This window comes from Esox lucius, chromosome 10, assembly GCF_011004845.1.
Source record: "Esox lucius isolate fEsoLuc1 chromosome 10, fEsoLuc1.pri, whole genome shotgun sequence".
Classification (NCBI taxonomy): Eukaryota; Metazoa; Chordata; class Actinopteri; order Esociformes; family Esocidae; genus Esox; species Esox lucius.
The window spans coordinates 29692414-29708215 of record NC_047578.1 but is presented as its reverse complement, the minus strand read 5'-3'; the positions used below and the strand labels follow the sequence as shown (position 1 = coordinate 29708215).

The 15802-nt window shown below is 40.8% G+C and overlaps 1 protein-coding gene across 5 annotated transcripts in view; it reads left to right on the top strand.

Annotated features, from left to right (window-relative positions):
• The window catches only part of pleca (plectin a), a 191495-nt gene that overhangs the window by 168059 nt on the left and 7634 nt on the right, over positions 1–15802 (top strand). For all 5 annotated transcript variants that reach the window (XM_010905052.5, XM_010905048.5, XM_010905050.5 and 2 more), the window contains 5 exons: positions 7822–8178; positions 8988–9071; positions 9170–9274; positions 9654–9752; positions 12332–15682. In XM_010905052.5, coding sequence (XP_010903354.4) covers positions 7822–8178; positions 8988–9071; positions 9170–9274; positions 9654–9752; positions 12332–15682 — 3996 coding nt within the window. The remainder of the gene's footprint in view (positions 1–7821; positions 8179–8987; positions 9072–9169; positions 9275–9653; positions 9753–12331; positions 15683–15802) is intronic.

Sequence of the window (15802 nt, the reverse complement as noted above, 5' to 3'; positions counted from 1 at the left end):
GGACCATAGTCGGGACCTGGTAGACGAGAGGCCTCTAGGCATCTCTGCACAGTTGCTTTTTGTTGTCCTCAATTAGAGGTGGTTGTACATCTTTGCCTCCAATTGGGGATCCTATTTAAGTTCAGCCTTTTGCCACACTTTGTGTGGGTTATTGTTTGTGCCTTCTGCAGTTATGTTGTGGGTGTATGCCTACATTAAAGAAATGTCGTACTACTACTCTGCGTCTGTGTCCTGCCTCCTCGACTGTGACGCATACCTTCAATGCATTTCTTTAACTCTTGTTCATCTGTTGGATATTATAAAGGAAAATAAAGTAAATGCATTGAAAAGAAAAAGGAAAAAAAAAAAAAAAAAATATATATATACACTCACCTAAAGGATTATTAGGAACACCTGTTCAATTTCTCATTAATGCAATTATCTAATCAACCAATCACATGGCAGTTGCTTCAATGCATTTAGGGGTGTGGTCCTGGTCAAGAAAATCTCCTGAACTCCAAACTGAATGTCAGAATGGGAAAGAAAGGGCCGGTCTGAGTATTTCACAATCTGCTCAGTTATTGGGATTTTCACGCACAACCATTTCTAGGGTTTACAAAGAATGGTGTGAAAAGGGAAAAACATCCAGTATGCGGCAGTCCTGTGGGCGAAAATGCCTTGTTGATGCTAGAGGTCAGAGGAGAATGGGCCGACTGATTCAAGCTGATAGAAGAGCAACTTTGACTGAAATAACCACTTGTTACAACGGAGGTATGCAGCAAAGCATTTGTGAAGCCACAACACGCATAACCTTGAGGCGGATGGGCTACAACAACAGAAGACCCCACCGGGTACCACTCATCTCCACTACAAATAGGAAAAAGAGGCTACAGTTTGCATGAGCTCACCAAAATTGGACAGTTGAAGACTGGAAGAATGTTGCCTGGTCTGATGAGTCTCGATTTATGTTGAGACATTCAGATGGTAGAGTCAGAATTTGGCGTAAACAGAATGAGAACATGGATCCATCATGCCTTGTTACCACTGTGCAGGCTGGTGGTGGTGTAATGGTGTGGGGGATGTTTTCTTGGCACACTTTAGGCCCCTTAGTGCCAATTGGGCATTGTTTAAATGCCATGGCCTACCTGAGCATTGTTTCTGACCATGTCTATCCCTTTATGACCACCATGTACCCATCCTCTGATGGCTACTTCCAGCAGGATAATGCGCCATGTCACAAAGCTTGAATCATTTCAAATTGGTTTCTTGAACATGACAATGAGTTCACTGTACTGAAATGGCCCCCACAGTCACCAGATCTCAACCCAATAGAGCATCTTTGGGATGGGGTGGAACGGGAGCTTCGTGCCCTGGATGTGCATCCCACAAATCTCCATCAACTGCAAGATGCTATCCTATCAATATGGGCCAACATTTCTAAAGAATGCTTTCAGCACCTTGTTGAATCAATGCCACGTAGAATTAAGGCAGTTCTGAACACAGTATTAGTATGGTGTTCCTAATAATCCTTTAGGTGAGTGTATGTGTGTGTATATATATATATATATATATATATATATGTGTGTGTTTATGTATATATGTGTGTGTGTGTGTGTGTGTGTGTGTGTGTAGGTATACAGCTCCGGAAAATTAAGAGACCACTGCACCTTTTTCTTTACTTTCCAAAAAGGTTGAATAGGAAGGTTTTCAGTGAGGAACAGAAGAGTTAAAATTAAGAGACCACTGCAATTTGAATGCTTCTGTTCCTCACTCAAAACTTTTTTGGAAAGGAATAAAAAAAATGCAGTGGTCTCTTAATTTTTTCCGGAGCTCTATACCTACTCAAATGGGAACATTTGTTGGGTTCAATTTTGTCCATTAAAATAACATAACATTTATCAGAAATACAGTAGCTTCAGGCAGAGTTGCAAAGAAAAAGCTTCAGACTGGCCAATAAAAAGAAAATATTAAAATGGACAAAAGAACACAGACACTGGAGAGAGGAAGAACTCTGCCTAGAAGGCCAGGATCCTGTGGGGTATTCCCTCAAGGCAGATAAAGGAAAATCCAGGCTTATTTCAATAAGTCTGGCTAATATAAGTGAGAGTTCGGTCCCATTACTGTGGCTTATTGTGGAGTCCATTGTGGCTTATTATTAGGAGGACATGAGGTCCTGGTCCACACCTGCGGAGTACCTGGTTTGGGGGGCCCGTTGCTGTCCCTATCCTTGTCCATCTGGTCATAATTCTGACCTAGATTTAGCCCACATGCATTTATTAATTATTCCAATTGGACTCTTAATATCTCACCTGGCACAGCCAGAAGAGGACTGGTCACCCCTCTGAGCCTGGGTCCTCTCTAGGTTTCTTCCTAAAATTCGGCCTTATCATGGCACCTGTCAGAGAGTGGGATATATTAGGCAGCAAGTGAACATTCTGTCCTCAAAGTGGATGTGTTAGAAGCCGGGAAAAAAATTGATCATAGCGACTTTGACAAGGGCCAAATTGTGATGGCTAGACGACTGGGTCAGAGCCTCTCCAAAACTCCAGGTCTGATAAATCACATTTTCTTTTACATCACGTGGATAGCCGTGTGCGTGTTCATCGCTTTCCTGGAGAACATGTGCACCAGGATGCACTAAGGAAAGAAGGCAAGCCGACAGAAGCAGTGTAATGCTTTTGGCAATATTTTGCTGGGAAACTTTGGGTTCAGCCATTCTTGTGGATGTTACTTTGAAACATACCACCTACTTGAGCATTGTTGCAGACCATGTGCACCCATTCATGGCAACGGTTCCCTGATGGCATTGACCTCTTTCAGCAGGATAATGTACCCTGCCATAAAGCAAAAGTGTTGACTTGGCCTCAAAATTTTCCAGATCTCAATCCAATCGAACATCTGTGGGATGTGCTTGACAAACAGGTCCAATCCATGGAGGCCCCACCTCGCAACTTACAGTACTTAAATGATCTGCTACTAACTATCTTGGTGCCAGATACCACAGCATACCTTCAGAGGTCTAATGTAGTCCATGCCTCGATGGGTCAGGGCTGTTTTGGTGGCAAAAGGACCTACACAATTTTTGGCAGGGGGTCATAATGTTATGGCTGATCGTTGTATATACATGTATGGCAGCCATTCCATTCCAGTGTCTTTTAAATTCCAAAAAAGGCACACCTCATTTTACTTAAAAGGGTACTGATTAGGTGATTACCTGAACCAAATCTAATTTAAAGGAGTAAAGGTACAAAAACCACTGCTGTGGTCATCACTATCCTCTTGCAATAAGACCAGCTGGATGGCAAAAACTGTGCAAGTAGTACCTCAAAGGTAATTTGAATATAAAATAACTATTCAGCATGACAAAAAAGTCAAGCAACAGACATTGGGAACAACAAAGCTACAGACTGGCAGAGGGCAAAAACCACTGTCCACTGACCAAGATGACCGTCAACTAATTTGAATGTCCCTCAACAACCGTAGGATGACATCAAGTGAAATACAAAAAGAATGGCAAACAGCTGCTGGGGTGAACTGCCCAGTGAGGACTGTTCGAAACAGGCTGCTAGGGACAGGGCTGGAGTCATGCAAAGCTATAAAAAGGCCCTTCATCAATGAGAAGCAAAGAAGAGCCAGGCTGAAATTAGCAAAAGACCATAAGGATTGGACCATAGAGGAATGAAGTAAGGTCATCTTCTCTGACGAGTCAAAGTTTCAGCTTTGCCCAACACTTGATTGTCTAGTGGTTAGATGGAGACCTGGAGAAGCCTACAAGCTACAGTGTCCCGCACCCACTGTGAAATTTGGTGGAGGATCGTTGATGATCTGCTTCAGCAAGGTTAGAATCTGGCAGATTTGTCTTTGTGAAGGACGCATGAATCAAGCCAAATACTAGGTTGTCCTGAAAGAGCACCAACTCTGAGAATAGTTTTTTCCAGCAGGACAATGCTCCATGCCACACAGCCAGGTCAATCAAGGTGTGGATGGAGGACCACCAGATCAAGACCCTGTCATGGCCAGCCCAATCTCCAGACCTGAACTCCATTGAAAACCTCTGGAATTTGTTCAAGAGGAAGATGGATGGTCACAAGCCATCAAACAAAGACAAGCTACTTGAATTCTTGTGCCAGGGTATAAAGTCACCCAACAGCAATGTGACAGACTGGTGGAGAGCATGCCAAGACACATGAAAGCTGCAATTAAAAAAATCTGGGTTATTCCACCAAATATTGATTTCTTAACTCTTCCTAAGTTAAAACATTAGTATTTTTTGGTTACCATTTGTTATTTTCTACAAATAAATACTCTAAATGATAATATTTTTATTTGGAATTTGGGAGTAATGTTGTTTGTACTTTATAGAATAAAACCTAATATAAAACAAAAATCTTACTCAAACACATACCTATGAATAGTAAAACCAGAGAAATTGATAATATTGCAGTGGTCTCTTAATTTTTTCCAGAGCTGTATACAGTGGGTAGAACAAGTATTTGATACACTGCCGATTTGGCAGGTTTTCCCACTTACAAAGCATGTAGAAGTCTGTATCATAGGTACTCTTCAACTGTGAGTGGCGGAATCTAAAACAAAAATCCAGAAAATCCCATTGTATGATTTTTAAATAATTAGCATTTTATTGCATGGCATAATTATTTGATACATCAGAAAAGCAGAACTTAATATTTGGTATAGAAACCTTTGTTTGCAATTACAGAGGTCGTACTTTTCCTGTAGTTCTTGACCAGGTTTGCACACACTGCAGCAGTGATTTTGGCCCACTCCTCCATACAGACCTTCTCCAGATCCTTCAGGTTTCGGGGCTGTCGCTGGGCAATACGGACTTTCAGATTTTCTATTGGGTTCAGGTCTGGAGACTGGCTAGGCCACTCCAGGACCTTGAGATGCTTCTTACGGAGCCACTCCTTAGTTGCCTTGGTTGTGTTTCGGGTCGTTGTCATGCTGGAATACTCAGCTACAACCCATCTTCAATGCTCTTACTGAGGGAAAGAGGTTGTTGGCCAAGATGCCGCGATACATGGCCCCATCCATCCTCCCCTCAATACGGTGCAGTCGTCCTGTCCCCAATGGACCCCCCTAAGTTACAGAAAAGCATCCCCAAAGAATGATTTTTCCACCTCCATGCTTCACGGTTGGGATGGTGTTCTTGGTTGTACCCATCCTTCTTCTTCCTCCAAACACGGCGAGTGGAGTTTAGACCAAAAAGCTCTATTTTTGTCTCATCAGACCACATGACATTCTCCCATTCCTCCTCTGGATCATCCAGATGGTCATTGGCAAACTTCAGACGGGCCTGGCTTGAGCAGGGGGACCTTGCGTGCGCTGCAGGATTTTAATCCATGACGGTGTAATGGTTTTCTTTGAGACTGTAGTCACAGCTCTCTTCAGGTCATTGACCAGGTCCTGCCGTGTAGTTCTGGGCTGATCCCTCACCTTCCTCATGATCATTGATGCCCCACGAGGTGAGATCTTGCATGGAGCCCCAGCCCGAGGGAGCTTGACCGTCATCTTGAACTTCTTCCATTTTCTAATAAGTGCGCCAACAGTTGTGGCCTTCTCACCAAGCTGCTTGCCTATTGTCCTGTAGCCCATCCCAGCCTTGTGTAGGTCTACAATTTTATCCCTGATGTCCTTACACAGCTCTCTGGACTTGGCCATTGTAGAAAGGTTGGAGTCTGTGTGATTGAGTGTGTGGACAGGTGTCTTTTATGCAGGTAACAAGTTCAAACAGGTACAGTTAATAAAGGTAATAAGTGCAGAACAGGAGGGCTTCTTAAAGAAAAACTAACAGGTCTGTGAGAGCCGGAATTCTTACTGGTTGGTAGGTGATCAAATACTTATGTCATGCAATAAAATGCTAATTAATTATTTAAAATTCATACAATTTGATTTTCAGGATTTTTGCTTTAGATTCCGGATTTCACAGTTGAAGTGTACCTATGATAGAAATTATAGACCTCTACATGCTTGTAAGTAGGAAAACCTGCAAAATCGGCAGTGTATCAAATACTTGTTCTCCCCACAGTATGTATATTCAGCGGTGCCATAAGTTTGCATTCCCTGTCAGAAATAGTGACATTATGGCATTGATTTTGAAAATATGCAAAACAAATGTATTTTATTGAAGGATAGTGATCATAAGAAGCCATTTATCATCACATAGTTTGGCTCCTTTTTAAATCGTAATGATAACAGAAATCACCCAAATGGCTCTGATCAAGTTTACATACCCTTGAACGTTTGGCCTTGTTACAGACACACAAGGTGACACACACAGGTGAAAATGGCAATTAAAGGTGAATTGCCCACACCTGTGGCTTTTGAAATTGCAAAAAATGTCTGTGTATAAATAGTCAATGAGTTTGTTAGCTCTCACGTGGATGCACTGAACAGGCTAGATACTGAGCCATGGGGAGCAGAAAAGAACTGTCAAAAGACCTGTGTAACAAGGTAATGGAACTTTATAAAGATGAAAAAGGAAATCAAAAGATATCCAAAGCCTTGCAAATGCCAGTCAGTACTGTTCAGTCGCTTATTAAGAAGTGGAAAATTTGAGCATCTCTTGATACCAAAGCAAGGTTAGTTAGACCAAGAAAGATTTCAGCCAAAACTGCCAGAAGAATTGTTTGGGATACAAAGAATAACACACAGGTAACCTCAGGAGAAATACAGGCTGCTCTGGAAAAAGATGGTGTGGTTATTTCAAGGAGCACAATATGATGATAATTTAACCAAAAATGAGCTGCATGGTCGAGTTGCCAGAAAGACGACTTTACTGCGCCAATGCCACAAAAACCCCGGTAACAATATGCCCGACAATACCTTGACACGCCTCACACCTTCTGGCACACAGAAATTTGGAGTGATGAGACCAAAATAGAGCTTTATGGTCACAACCATAAGTGCTAGGTTTGGAGAAGGGTCAACAAGGCCTATAGTGAACAGAATACCATCCCCACTGTGAAGCATGGTGGTGGCTCACTGATGTTTTGGGAGGGGGGGGCTCTAAAGGCACAGGGAATCTTTTCCCATGCCTTTGAAATTGATGGCAAGATGAATGCAGCATGTTATCAGAAAATACTGGCAGACAATGCATTGTTCTGCATGAAAGCTGCGCATGGGACGCTCTTGGACTTTCCAGCACAACAGTGACCCTAAGCACAAGGCCAAGTTGACCCTCCAGTGGTTACAACAGAAAAAGGTGAAGATTCTGGAGTGGCCCTCACAGTGTCCTGACCTTAATATCATCAAGCCACTCTGGGGAGATCTCAAACGTGTGGTTCATGCAAGACGATCAAAGACTTTGCATGACCTGTAGGCATTTTGCCAAGACAAATTGGCAGCTATACCACCTACAATAATTCGGGGCCTCATAGACAACTAATACAAAAGACTGCACGCAGTCATTGATGCTAAAGGGGGCAATACACAGTTTTAAGAACTAAGGGTATGCAGACTTTTGAACAAGGGTCAGTAAATTTCTCTTTGTTGCCCTGTTTTGTTTTATTATTGTGTCATTCTGTTATGACCTACCATTTGTGAATCCCATAAGAAATTAAAGACATGTTTTGCTTGCTCACTCATGTTTTCTTTACAAATGGTACATATCAGTAATTTTCTAAATCAATACAAAAATGTCACAGTTGCTGCCAGGGTATGCAAACTTATGAGCACAACTGTATATTCAGCCATTTTTTGCATAATTTCTCAGAATAGGGTGTGTTGTTTGCGATTAAGTGCACTGGGTTAGACCAATGGACCCCCCTAAGTTACAACACTTCTTCATTTTATCTTGTCCCTGTATCTCTCTATCTCTGACAGACAATGTGTGGTGAGGTGGAGGGTGAACAGAAAATGTTTGACACTCTCCAGGAGGAACTGAGACAGGCGACTGCCGTGAACGAGCAGATGACGCGGGTCCACAGTGAACGAGACAATGAGCTAGAACACTACCGTGAAATAGTAGCCAGGCTGGAAGAGCGCTGGCAGGCTGTGTTCATCCAGATAGACCTGCGTGAACGTGAGCTTGACTTTGTGGGGAGGCAGATGCACTCATACCGTGAAAGCTATAACTGGCTCATCAGATGGCTTGGTGATGCCAAGCAGAGACAGGAGAAAATCCAGGCCGTGCCCATCGGTAACAGCAAGGCGCTCAAACAGCAGTTGGCACAGGAGAAGGTATGACTAATAATGATAATACCTGAGATAATGCATCATATTAATGGTGCTCCATGGTGGACTGTAATGGTGTTACAATATCAAGGTGCAGTTTGTCTAGTGATAATTCCTGCAGTCGTGGGGCCCCACCAAAATAGTCCTTTTGTCAATAATTTAATTTGTGTTTGCTCTGCCCTAATATTTATCCTCACATTAAGTATTATTCCATGATCCTTTTCGGAAAACTTCAGCTACAAGTTAAACACAAACAATTAGGCATTAATAGTCACATTCCTGGGTTTCATTTACAGATGTTTGTAAATAATTCAGTCTGCTGAACAATAATCTGATTAAAAAACAAATGACTAAATTCTTTTTTTTGTTTTCAGTGAAGAAATTGATTGCTGTCTCTGAAATTCAAATGCTCCGTGAGAACTGTGTGGAGGTTGTTGTTTGAGAACTATGAGATTGATACAACATTGAACACACTATGTCCTGGGAAATTGTATCTTTTATTAATTAACTTTTCATCTTCTAGTTACTCCTTTGTGGGTTCTAAGCATCTGTGCTTTGAGAGTTTAAGCTTTTAATATGTTTAGTTGAAACCATTCAGACTTTCCCCATAATCCTTTGGGATCCACCCTTGTCTCACAAAAAAAGCATTCCCACCCTGCCTATTTACAAATGGTATTGGTATTTAGAAATTTGGAAGACTGAGACAAATCCAGTGGTATAACCCATAGGTCACACAATGTTTAAAAGGGTTTGAAAATCCAGGCTCTTCAGACCCAAGAAGATCTCAATTATATTGTAATCATTTATCACTGCAGAAACTCTTAGAAGAGATCGAGAAGAACAAAGATATGGTAGAGGAGTGTCAAAAACATGCAAGAGCATACATTGATGCAGTAAAGGTGAGTTTACAGATCACTTAAAATTAGAGGATTCATATAGAGATCTGTTGCATTCATTATATTATGTCCATGACATGTTATCCATGCGTTTTCCACAGGATTATGAGCTTCAAGTGGTGACATACAAAGCTCTGGTGGAGCCCATGGCTTCGCCCCTTAAGAAAACCAAAATGGAGTGTGCATCTGATGATATCATCCAAGAGGTAGGTCATACAGGCATGATAGTATATTTATTTAACTTTCTATTAAAGATGAAGACTCAAGCCAAAGAAGCATCATACTAAAGTAGTATGTAGTACGCTAAGTAATATTAAAACAGTATTTAAGAACTATTTAAATAGTAATAACTGTGTTTAATGTGTTGAGATACCATTTTAGTACACGTAACATATACTCCAAATGTATTTCAAATATAATATTTTTTTATTTTTACTAACATGCTATTTGCAATCATTTATGAAAAGTAAACTAAAGTATGGAATATGTTTTTTAAATACTATATAGTGTACTAAAGTACAACATCAGTGATTCTAAAATAATACAATGTACCTTTTCTAATAATAGTTTGGAAATGTCTTTCAGTATGTGACTTTAAGAACCTGCTACAGTGAGCTGATGACTCTGACCAGCCAGTATATCAAGTTTATCACAGAGACACAGCGCCGCCTTGAGGACGAGGAGGTAATTATGGGACACCCATTGAAGATGGGAACAGATCCTTGCACCCCAAAAACTTTCCTAACTAGAACAATAGCCTGGTACAAGATCTGTTTGTGCTTATTTATCATGTCAACTCTTTGATGTGAAGTACTGGCATGATGGCACAAACCTATTTGTAGACCTAGACTACAATATACCATATGTTGACACCAATATGTTAAGTATGGCATGTAATCAAACTTTTTTTTAACTGTGGTACAACTTTCAGTCGCCTGAAATTGTTGACACCCTTAATAAAGGTGAGAAAATATATCCTGTTACTTGGGTATGTTAAGACGAACCATGACATCAAATATCCACCTGTATATTTTACAGTAGTTATTTGTCTTTTTTCTTCTCATGTATTCTCATTTTAACACCAAAATGACTACTGATCTCTGATATCATGGGACTGTAATTTCACAGTGGAAATATAGCACATTACTCTGGCAAGTCTGCTCCAGACATTTTAGCTTTGATAAATAGGCCTTAGTTGTGAACGGTTTGAAGTAGATATGTGCATTTTTCGAATAAGGCACAAACACAATGCTGTACTCTGTTTCAAGGGCAGAGACTGTTGTACACAGCCTATTCATATTTGCCTCTTCTCACAGGTAAAATGATTACACCCACAGCAAAGCACACCAGACTTGAAACAGAAATATCATACTTCCTTCAAACGGGAAATGAGGCATGACAAAAACATTTTGGATGTATGGTTAGAGAAACTGATGAAGGTCACGGTGTCATTCAAATGTATTATCTGAGTGGCACTGGGGCTGTAAAGTCTAAATACCATGTGCATTCAACAGGTCACATTTATGTGACTGTTCCAAATAATGTATTAAGGTTAGGGACATTTCTGCGTCTCAGTTGACGGTTCTTCAAGGCACAAGAATGTTGAAAAGCAGTGGTATGTGGCATGTCAGGAACTTTTTTTTGTCATGGTCTGGCAGGATGGTAACATTGTTAACCATGACTGATCTTTTTCTCAAGGGAACTTAGGATATGCAAGAAAATAAAATAAAAAACATTTCCATAGCAGGCAAACAAACATGTACAACAAGACAAGCAACATTTGATTTGCTTTAATAAAAACCTAATTAGATTTAGCATAGGTCACGATAAGTAAATGAAAATGCTAGTGCTGCAGTACACCCCATTTCCCAAAAGTAAGTCTCTCATTTCCAATACAGTGTGGTGCATGGATGTGCAATGTTTAAATTACACTTGCGCCTATATTTTAACAGAAGCTAACACATGTCCCCCATTCAACCCTGTCTTTTATTTTTACTAATCGACTTCTCTTCTGCAATTGTATTTGTTATTTCAGCCTTGAAACCAAAAAGTTATGCACACATATTTGGTTATTAGCACTCTGCAATATAACTAGCCATTCAGAAGTTATTCTTCCAAATGACTAGTTTTGTTTCTCCCTTTTTTCCTAACTTTGTTTTTTTTGTTTTTTTGTTTTGTTTTTTTGCTTCTTTAAACTGCTTGCCAGTGCTTTGTCATGATGAATATTAATCCCATGTTTGGGCGCTTAAGAGGTGAATAATCCACAAAGCACCAGGTATTTGAATTGATCCCCTCTCCGCATATCACTCTTCTGCATTGTTAGTCTTCATTCTCTGTTATCATTAGACATCTGTGTTTCATTCACACCAGTAAAATCAATTGACATGAACATCTTCTCAAATATGAATTTCTATTTTTGGGTCTTGTTTACTCTCACATGCAGAAAGTCCAGGTTCCCCAATAATTTAAATAAATGTAGAACTATATTTTTTCTTGTCTTCTGTATCGTAAATCCATAGAAATACATATTCATTTTGTAGTGGAATATTTATGTTAGGCCCAAGGAAGAGAAACTGCTATTATTGACAGTGCTAAAGGGTATCCAAATAAAAAAGTAGTTCAGTCTTTATTTGCTACTTCACTGAAGCCACAGCCTCAAAAGAAATGTAATTCAAATTAATTTGTTTACTATTAGAGTTTTGACATTTTGTACACAAACCTGGCCATGTAAGTGCATAAAAATAAACATATGATTGTACTGATCAACTCAATCTAAGCTTCTAATAGGTGCACATTGCATATCTTTGCACATAATCATTTTTCTGGTTCTGTTTTAATATTTGATATATTGATTTTGCGGTTAAAGCCATCTCACTCAAAGATAAAGCTCTAGAGTAGTAGCCAAGTTACTGTACAGTGATTCTTATTCAATTATTGTAATGAAAGATGCCCTCTTATGAAAAAAGTCTGTACATACAGTACCTCAAGTGCATGATGCCATTCAATATGCCAATGGTGTTGTTGTGTTGTGAAGTTTTATTCTGTGTGGCAAACATGAAATAAACATGACAAGACATTATTGTTTATTTTCACCAAATAACAAGTAATTATTTCCATAGTTAACAATATGTATTTCTTTAAAATACTTGTCATGTATTTACATCTATATGTATCTACACACTATATCTGTCTATTTAAAACTGTTATACTTAATATTGATTATCTAACTGTATTTTTCCCTTTACTGTTTGCTTTTAATACAGAAAGCTACTGAAATACTCAAAGAAGAGGAGAGAAAAAAGTTGGCTGAGATGCAGGCTGAATTAGACAAACAAAGGCAGTTAGCTGAGGCACATGCAAAAGCTATTGCTAAAGCCGAACAAGAAGCCCAAGAACTGAAGTTAAAAATGCAAGAAGAGGTTAGCAGGAGGGAGGTTGTAAAAGTGGATTCTGAAAAACAGAAGTACAACATACAGCAGGAACTGCAAGAACTCAAGAGCCTATCAGAGCAGGAGATCCAAACAAAGAGCAAGCAGGTTGAGGAGGCACTCTATAGTCGCACTAAGATAGAGGAAGAGATCCACATAATCAGAATTCAATTAGAAACAACAATGAAGCAGAAGGCCGCAGCTGAGGCTGAACTTCAGCAGCTCAGGGACATGGCTGCAGAAGCTGAGCGGCTAAGGAAAGTTGCTCAGGAGGAGGCAGAGAAGCTTCGCAAGCAAGTGAATAAAGAATCTCAGAAAAAGCGCAATGCAGAGGAGGAGTTGAAACGCAAAGCAGAGGCAGAACAAGAGGCTGCCAGGCAAAAGCAGAAGGCTCTTGATGAGTTGCAGAAATTCAAGACGCAAGTTGAAGAGGCAGAAAGGCGCATGAAACAGGCAGAGGAGGAGAAGCAGAGGCAGGTCATGGTGGCAGAGGAGGTGGCACAGAAGAGTGCTACTGCTGAGCTACAAACCAAACGCATATCCTTGAACGAGAAGGCTGTGAAGCTTGAAGCCTCACTGAAACAAGAACAGGGCACTGTTATTCATTTGCAGGAAGAGGCAGAGCATCTCAAAAAGCAACAGGAGGAAGCCAGTAAAGCCAGGGAAGAAGCAGAGAAAGAGCTTGAGAAGTGGAGGCAGAAAGCCAACGAGGCACTCCGCTTGAGGCTTCAGGCTGAGGAAGAAGCCCTCAAGAAGAGCCAGGCTCAGGAGGAAGCAGAGAAACAGAAAGAGGAAGCTGAACGAGATGCAAAGAAAAGGGCTAAAGCTGAAGAGGCTGCGCTTAAACAAAGAGATATGGCAGAAAAGGAGCTGGAGAAGCAAAGGAAATTGGCAGAAGTAACAGCCCAACAGAAACTCTCTGCAGAACAAGAGCTAATTCGCCTAAAAGCTGATTTTGACCATGGTAAGCAACAAAGGTCACTGTTGGATGAAGAGCTCCAGCGTCTGAAAAATGAGGCAAATGCTGCTCTAACACAAAGGAAACAGCTGGAAGATGAATTGGCCAGAGTGAAAAGTGAAATGGAAGTTCTTCTTCAAATGAAGTCTAAAGCAGAAAAGGAGGCCATGTCAACAACAGAGAAAAGCAAACATCTTCTTGAGTCTGAGGCATTGAAAATGAGGCAACTAGCTGAAGAGGCAACTAAGCTTAGAATAATTGCTGAAGAAGCAAAGAAGCAGAGGCAGGTAGCAGAGGATGAGGCAGCTCGGCAAAGAGGTGAAGCTGAAAAGATACTCAAGGAAAAACTGTCAGCCATTAATGAAGCAACTTGCTTAAAAACTGAAGCTGAAATTGCCCTGAAAGATAAAGAGGCAGAAAATGAGCGGCTTCGGAGAAAAGCTGAAGATGAGGCATACCAGAGAAAGGTCCTGGAAGACCAAGCAAAACAGCATAAGCAAGATATTGATGAAAAGATCACCCAGCTCAAGAAGACTTCTGAGTCTGAAATGGAGAGGCAGAAGAAGATTGTAGAAGAAACTCTTAAACAGAGGAGGGTGGTTGAGGAAGAGATTAGCATACTAAAACTTAACTTTGAGAAGGCAACCACAGACAAGCTGGATCTTGAGTTGGAGTTGAACAAACTAAAAGGCATTGCAGATGAGGCTGAGAAGAACAAAGTCAAAGCTGAGGAAGAAGCTGAGAAACTCAGAAAGCTAGCTTTAGAAGAGGAGAACAAAAGAAAGCAAGCTGAAGAGAAAGTTAAAAAGATCACTGCTGCAGAGGAAGAGGCTAGACAACAACGACAAGCAGCTCAGAAAGACGTTGAGCGCCTCAAAAAGATTGCTGCCGATGCTAAAAAGCAAAAGGAGGATGCTGACAAAGAAACAGAGAAACAGATTTGTCTTGCCAAAGAGGCTGCAGAGAAATGTAGTGCTGCTGAAAAGAAAGCACATGATGTTCTCACCAAGCAAAAAGAGGACAGTCTTTCCCAGGGCAAGTTTAAAGAGGAGTTTGACAAGGCTAAGAAGCTTGCAAACGAAGCTGAAAAGGCCATTGTGAAAGCTGAGAAGGAAGCTGCTTTACTTCGTCAAAAAGCAGAAGATGCTGAAAAACTGAAAAAAGCGGCTGAAGCAGAGTCTGCGAAACAGGCAAAGGCTCAGGAGGATGCTGAGAGACTGAGGAAGGAAGCAGAGCAAGAGGCTGCAAAGCGAGCAGAAGCAGAATCTGCTGCTCTGAAACAAAAACAACAGGCAGATGCAGAGATGGCCAAGCAGAAAAAGTTAGCAGAAAAAACTGTAAAGCAGAAGACACAAGTTGAGCAGGAACTGACGAAGGTGAAACTGCAACTGGATGAGACAGATAGACAGAAATCTGTTTTAGATGAGGAGCTTCAGCGCCATAAGGATGAAGTTAGCAATGCTCTCAAGCAGAAAGCTCAAGTGGAGGAAGAGCTATTTAAGGTCAAGGTCCAGATGGAGGAGCTCATCAAACTTAAGCTTAAAATTGAGCAAGAGAACCAGTATCTTATGAGTAAAGACAAAGATAATACAAAGAAATTACTTGAAGAGGAAGCTGAAAACATGAAGAAGCTGGCAGAGGATGCTGCGAGGCTAAGTGTAGAAGCTCAGGAGGCGGCCAGAGAGAGAATGATTGCAGAATCAGAGCTGGCTGAACAGAGGGCTCTTGCTGAAAAAATGCTGAAGGAGAAAATGCAAGCTATCCAAGAAGCAACTAAACTCAAAGCTGAGGCAGAGAAGCTCCAGAAACAAAAAGAAAAAGCTCAAGAACAGGCCCAACAACTGCTGGAGGACAAGCAGCAGATGCAGCAACGTCTGGAGGAAGAGATTGAGTGCTTCCAAAAATCCTTGGAGGCTGAGCGCAAGAGGCAGCGTGAAGCAACTGCAGAGGCAGAGAAATTGAAGCTTAGGGTGACACAGCTAAGTGAGGCTCATTCTAAATCAGAAGAGGAGGCAAAGAAATTCAAGAAACAAGCAGAAGAGATAAAAATTTGTCTCCAACAGAAAGAGCAACAAGCTGCAGAAAAAGTAATTGTAGAAAAACTGGAGGTTCAAAGATTACAGAGTAGTAAAGAATCTGATGACCTACGCAAAGCCATAGTGAACCTTGAGAAAGAAAAGGAGAAATTACAAAAAGAGGCTGCAGATCTACAGAATAAGTCTAAAGAGGTATTGTGCAATGTGTAATTAAAAACACTTCAAGGTCCAAATTTAAATACATTTTCATTTGAATTGAGGCAAATGACAACAATACTGTGTGTAGAAATGTCTCATGAATATCCAAATTTC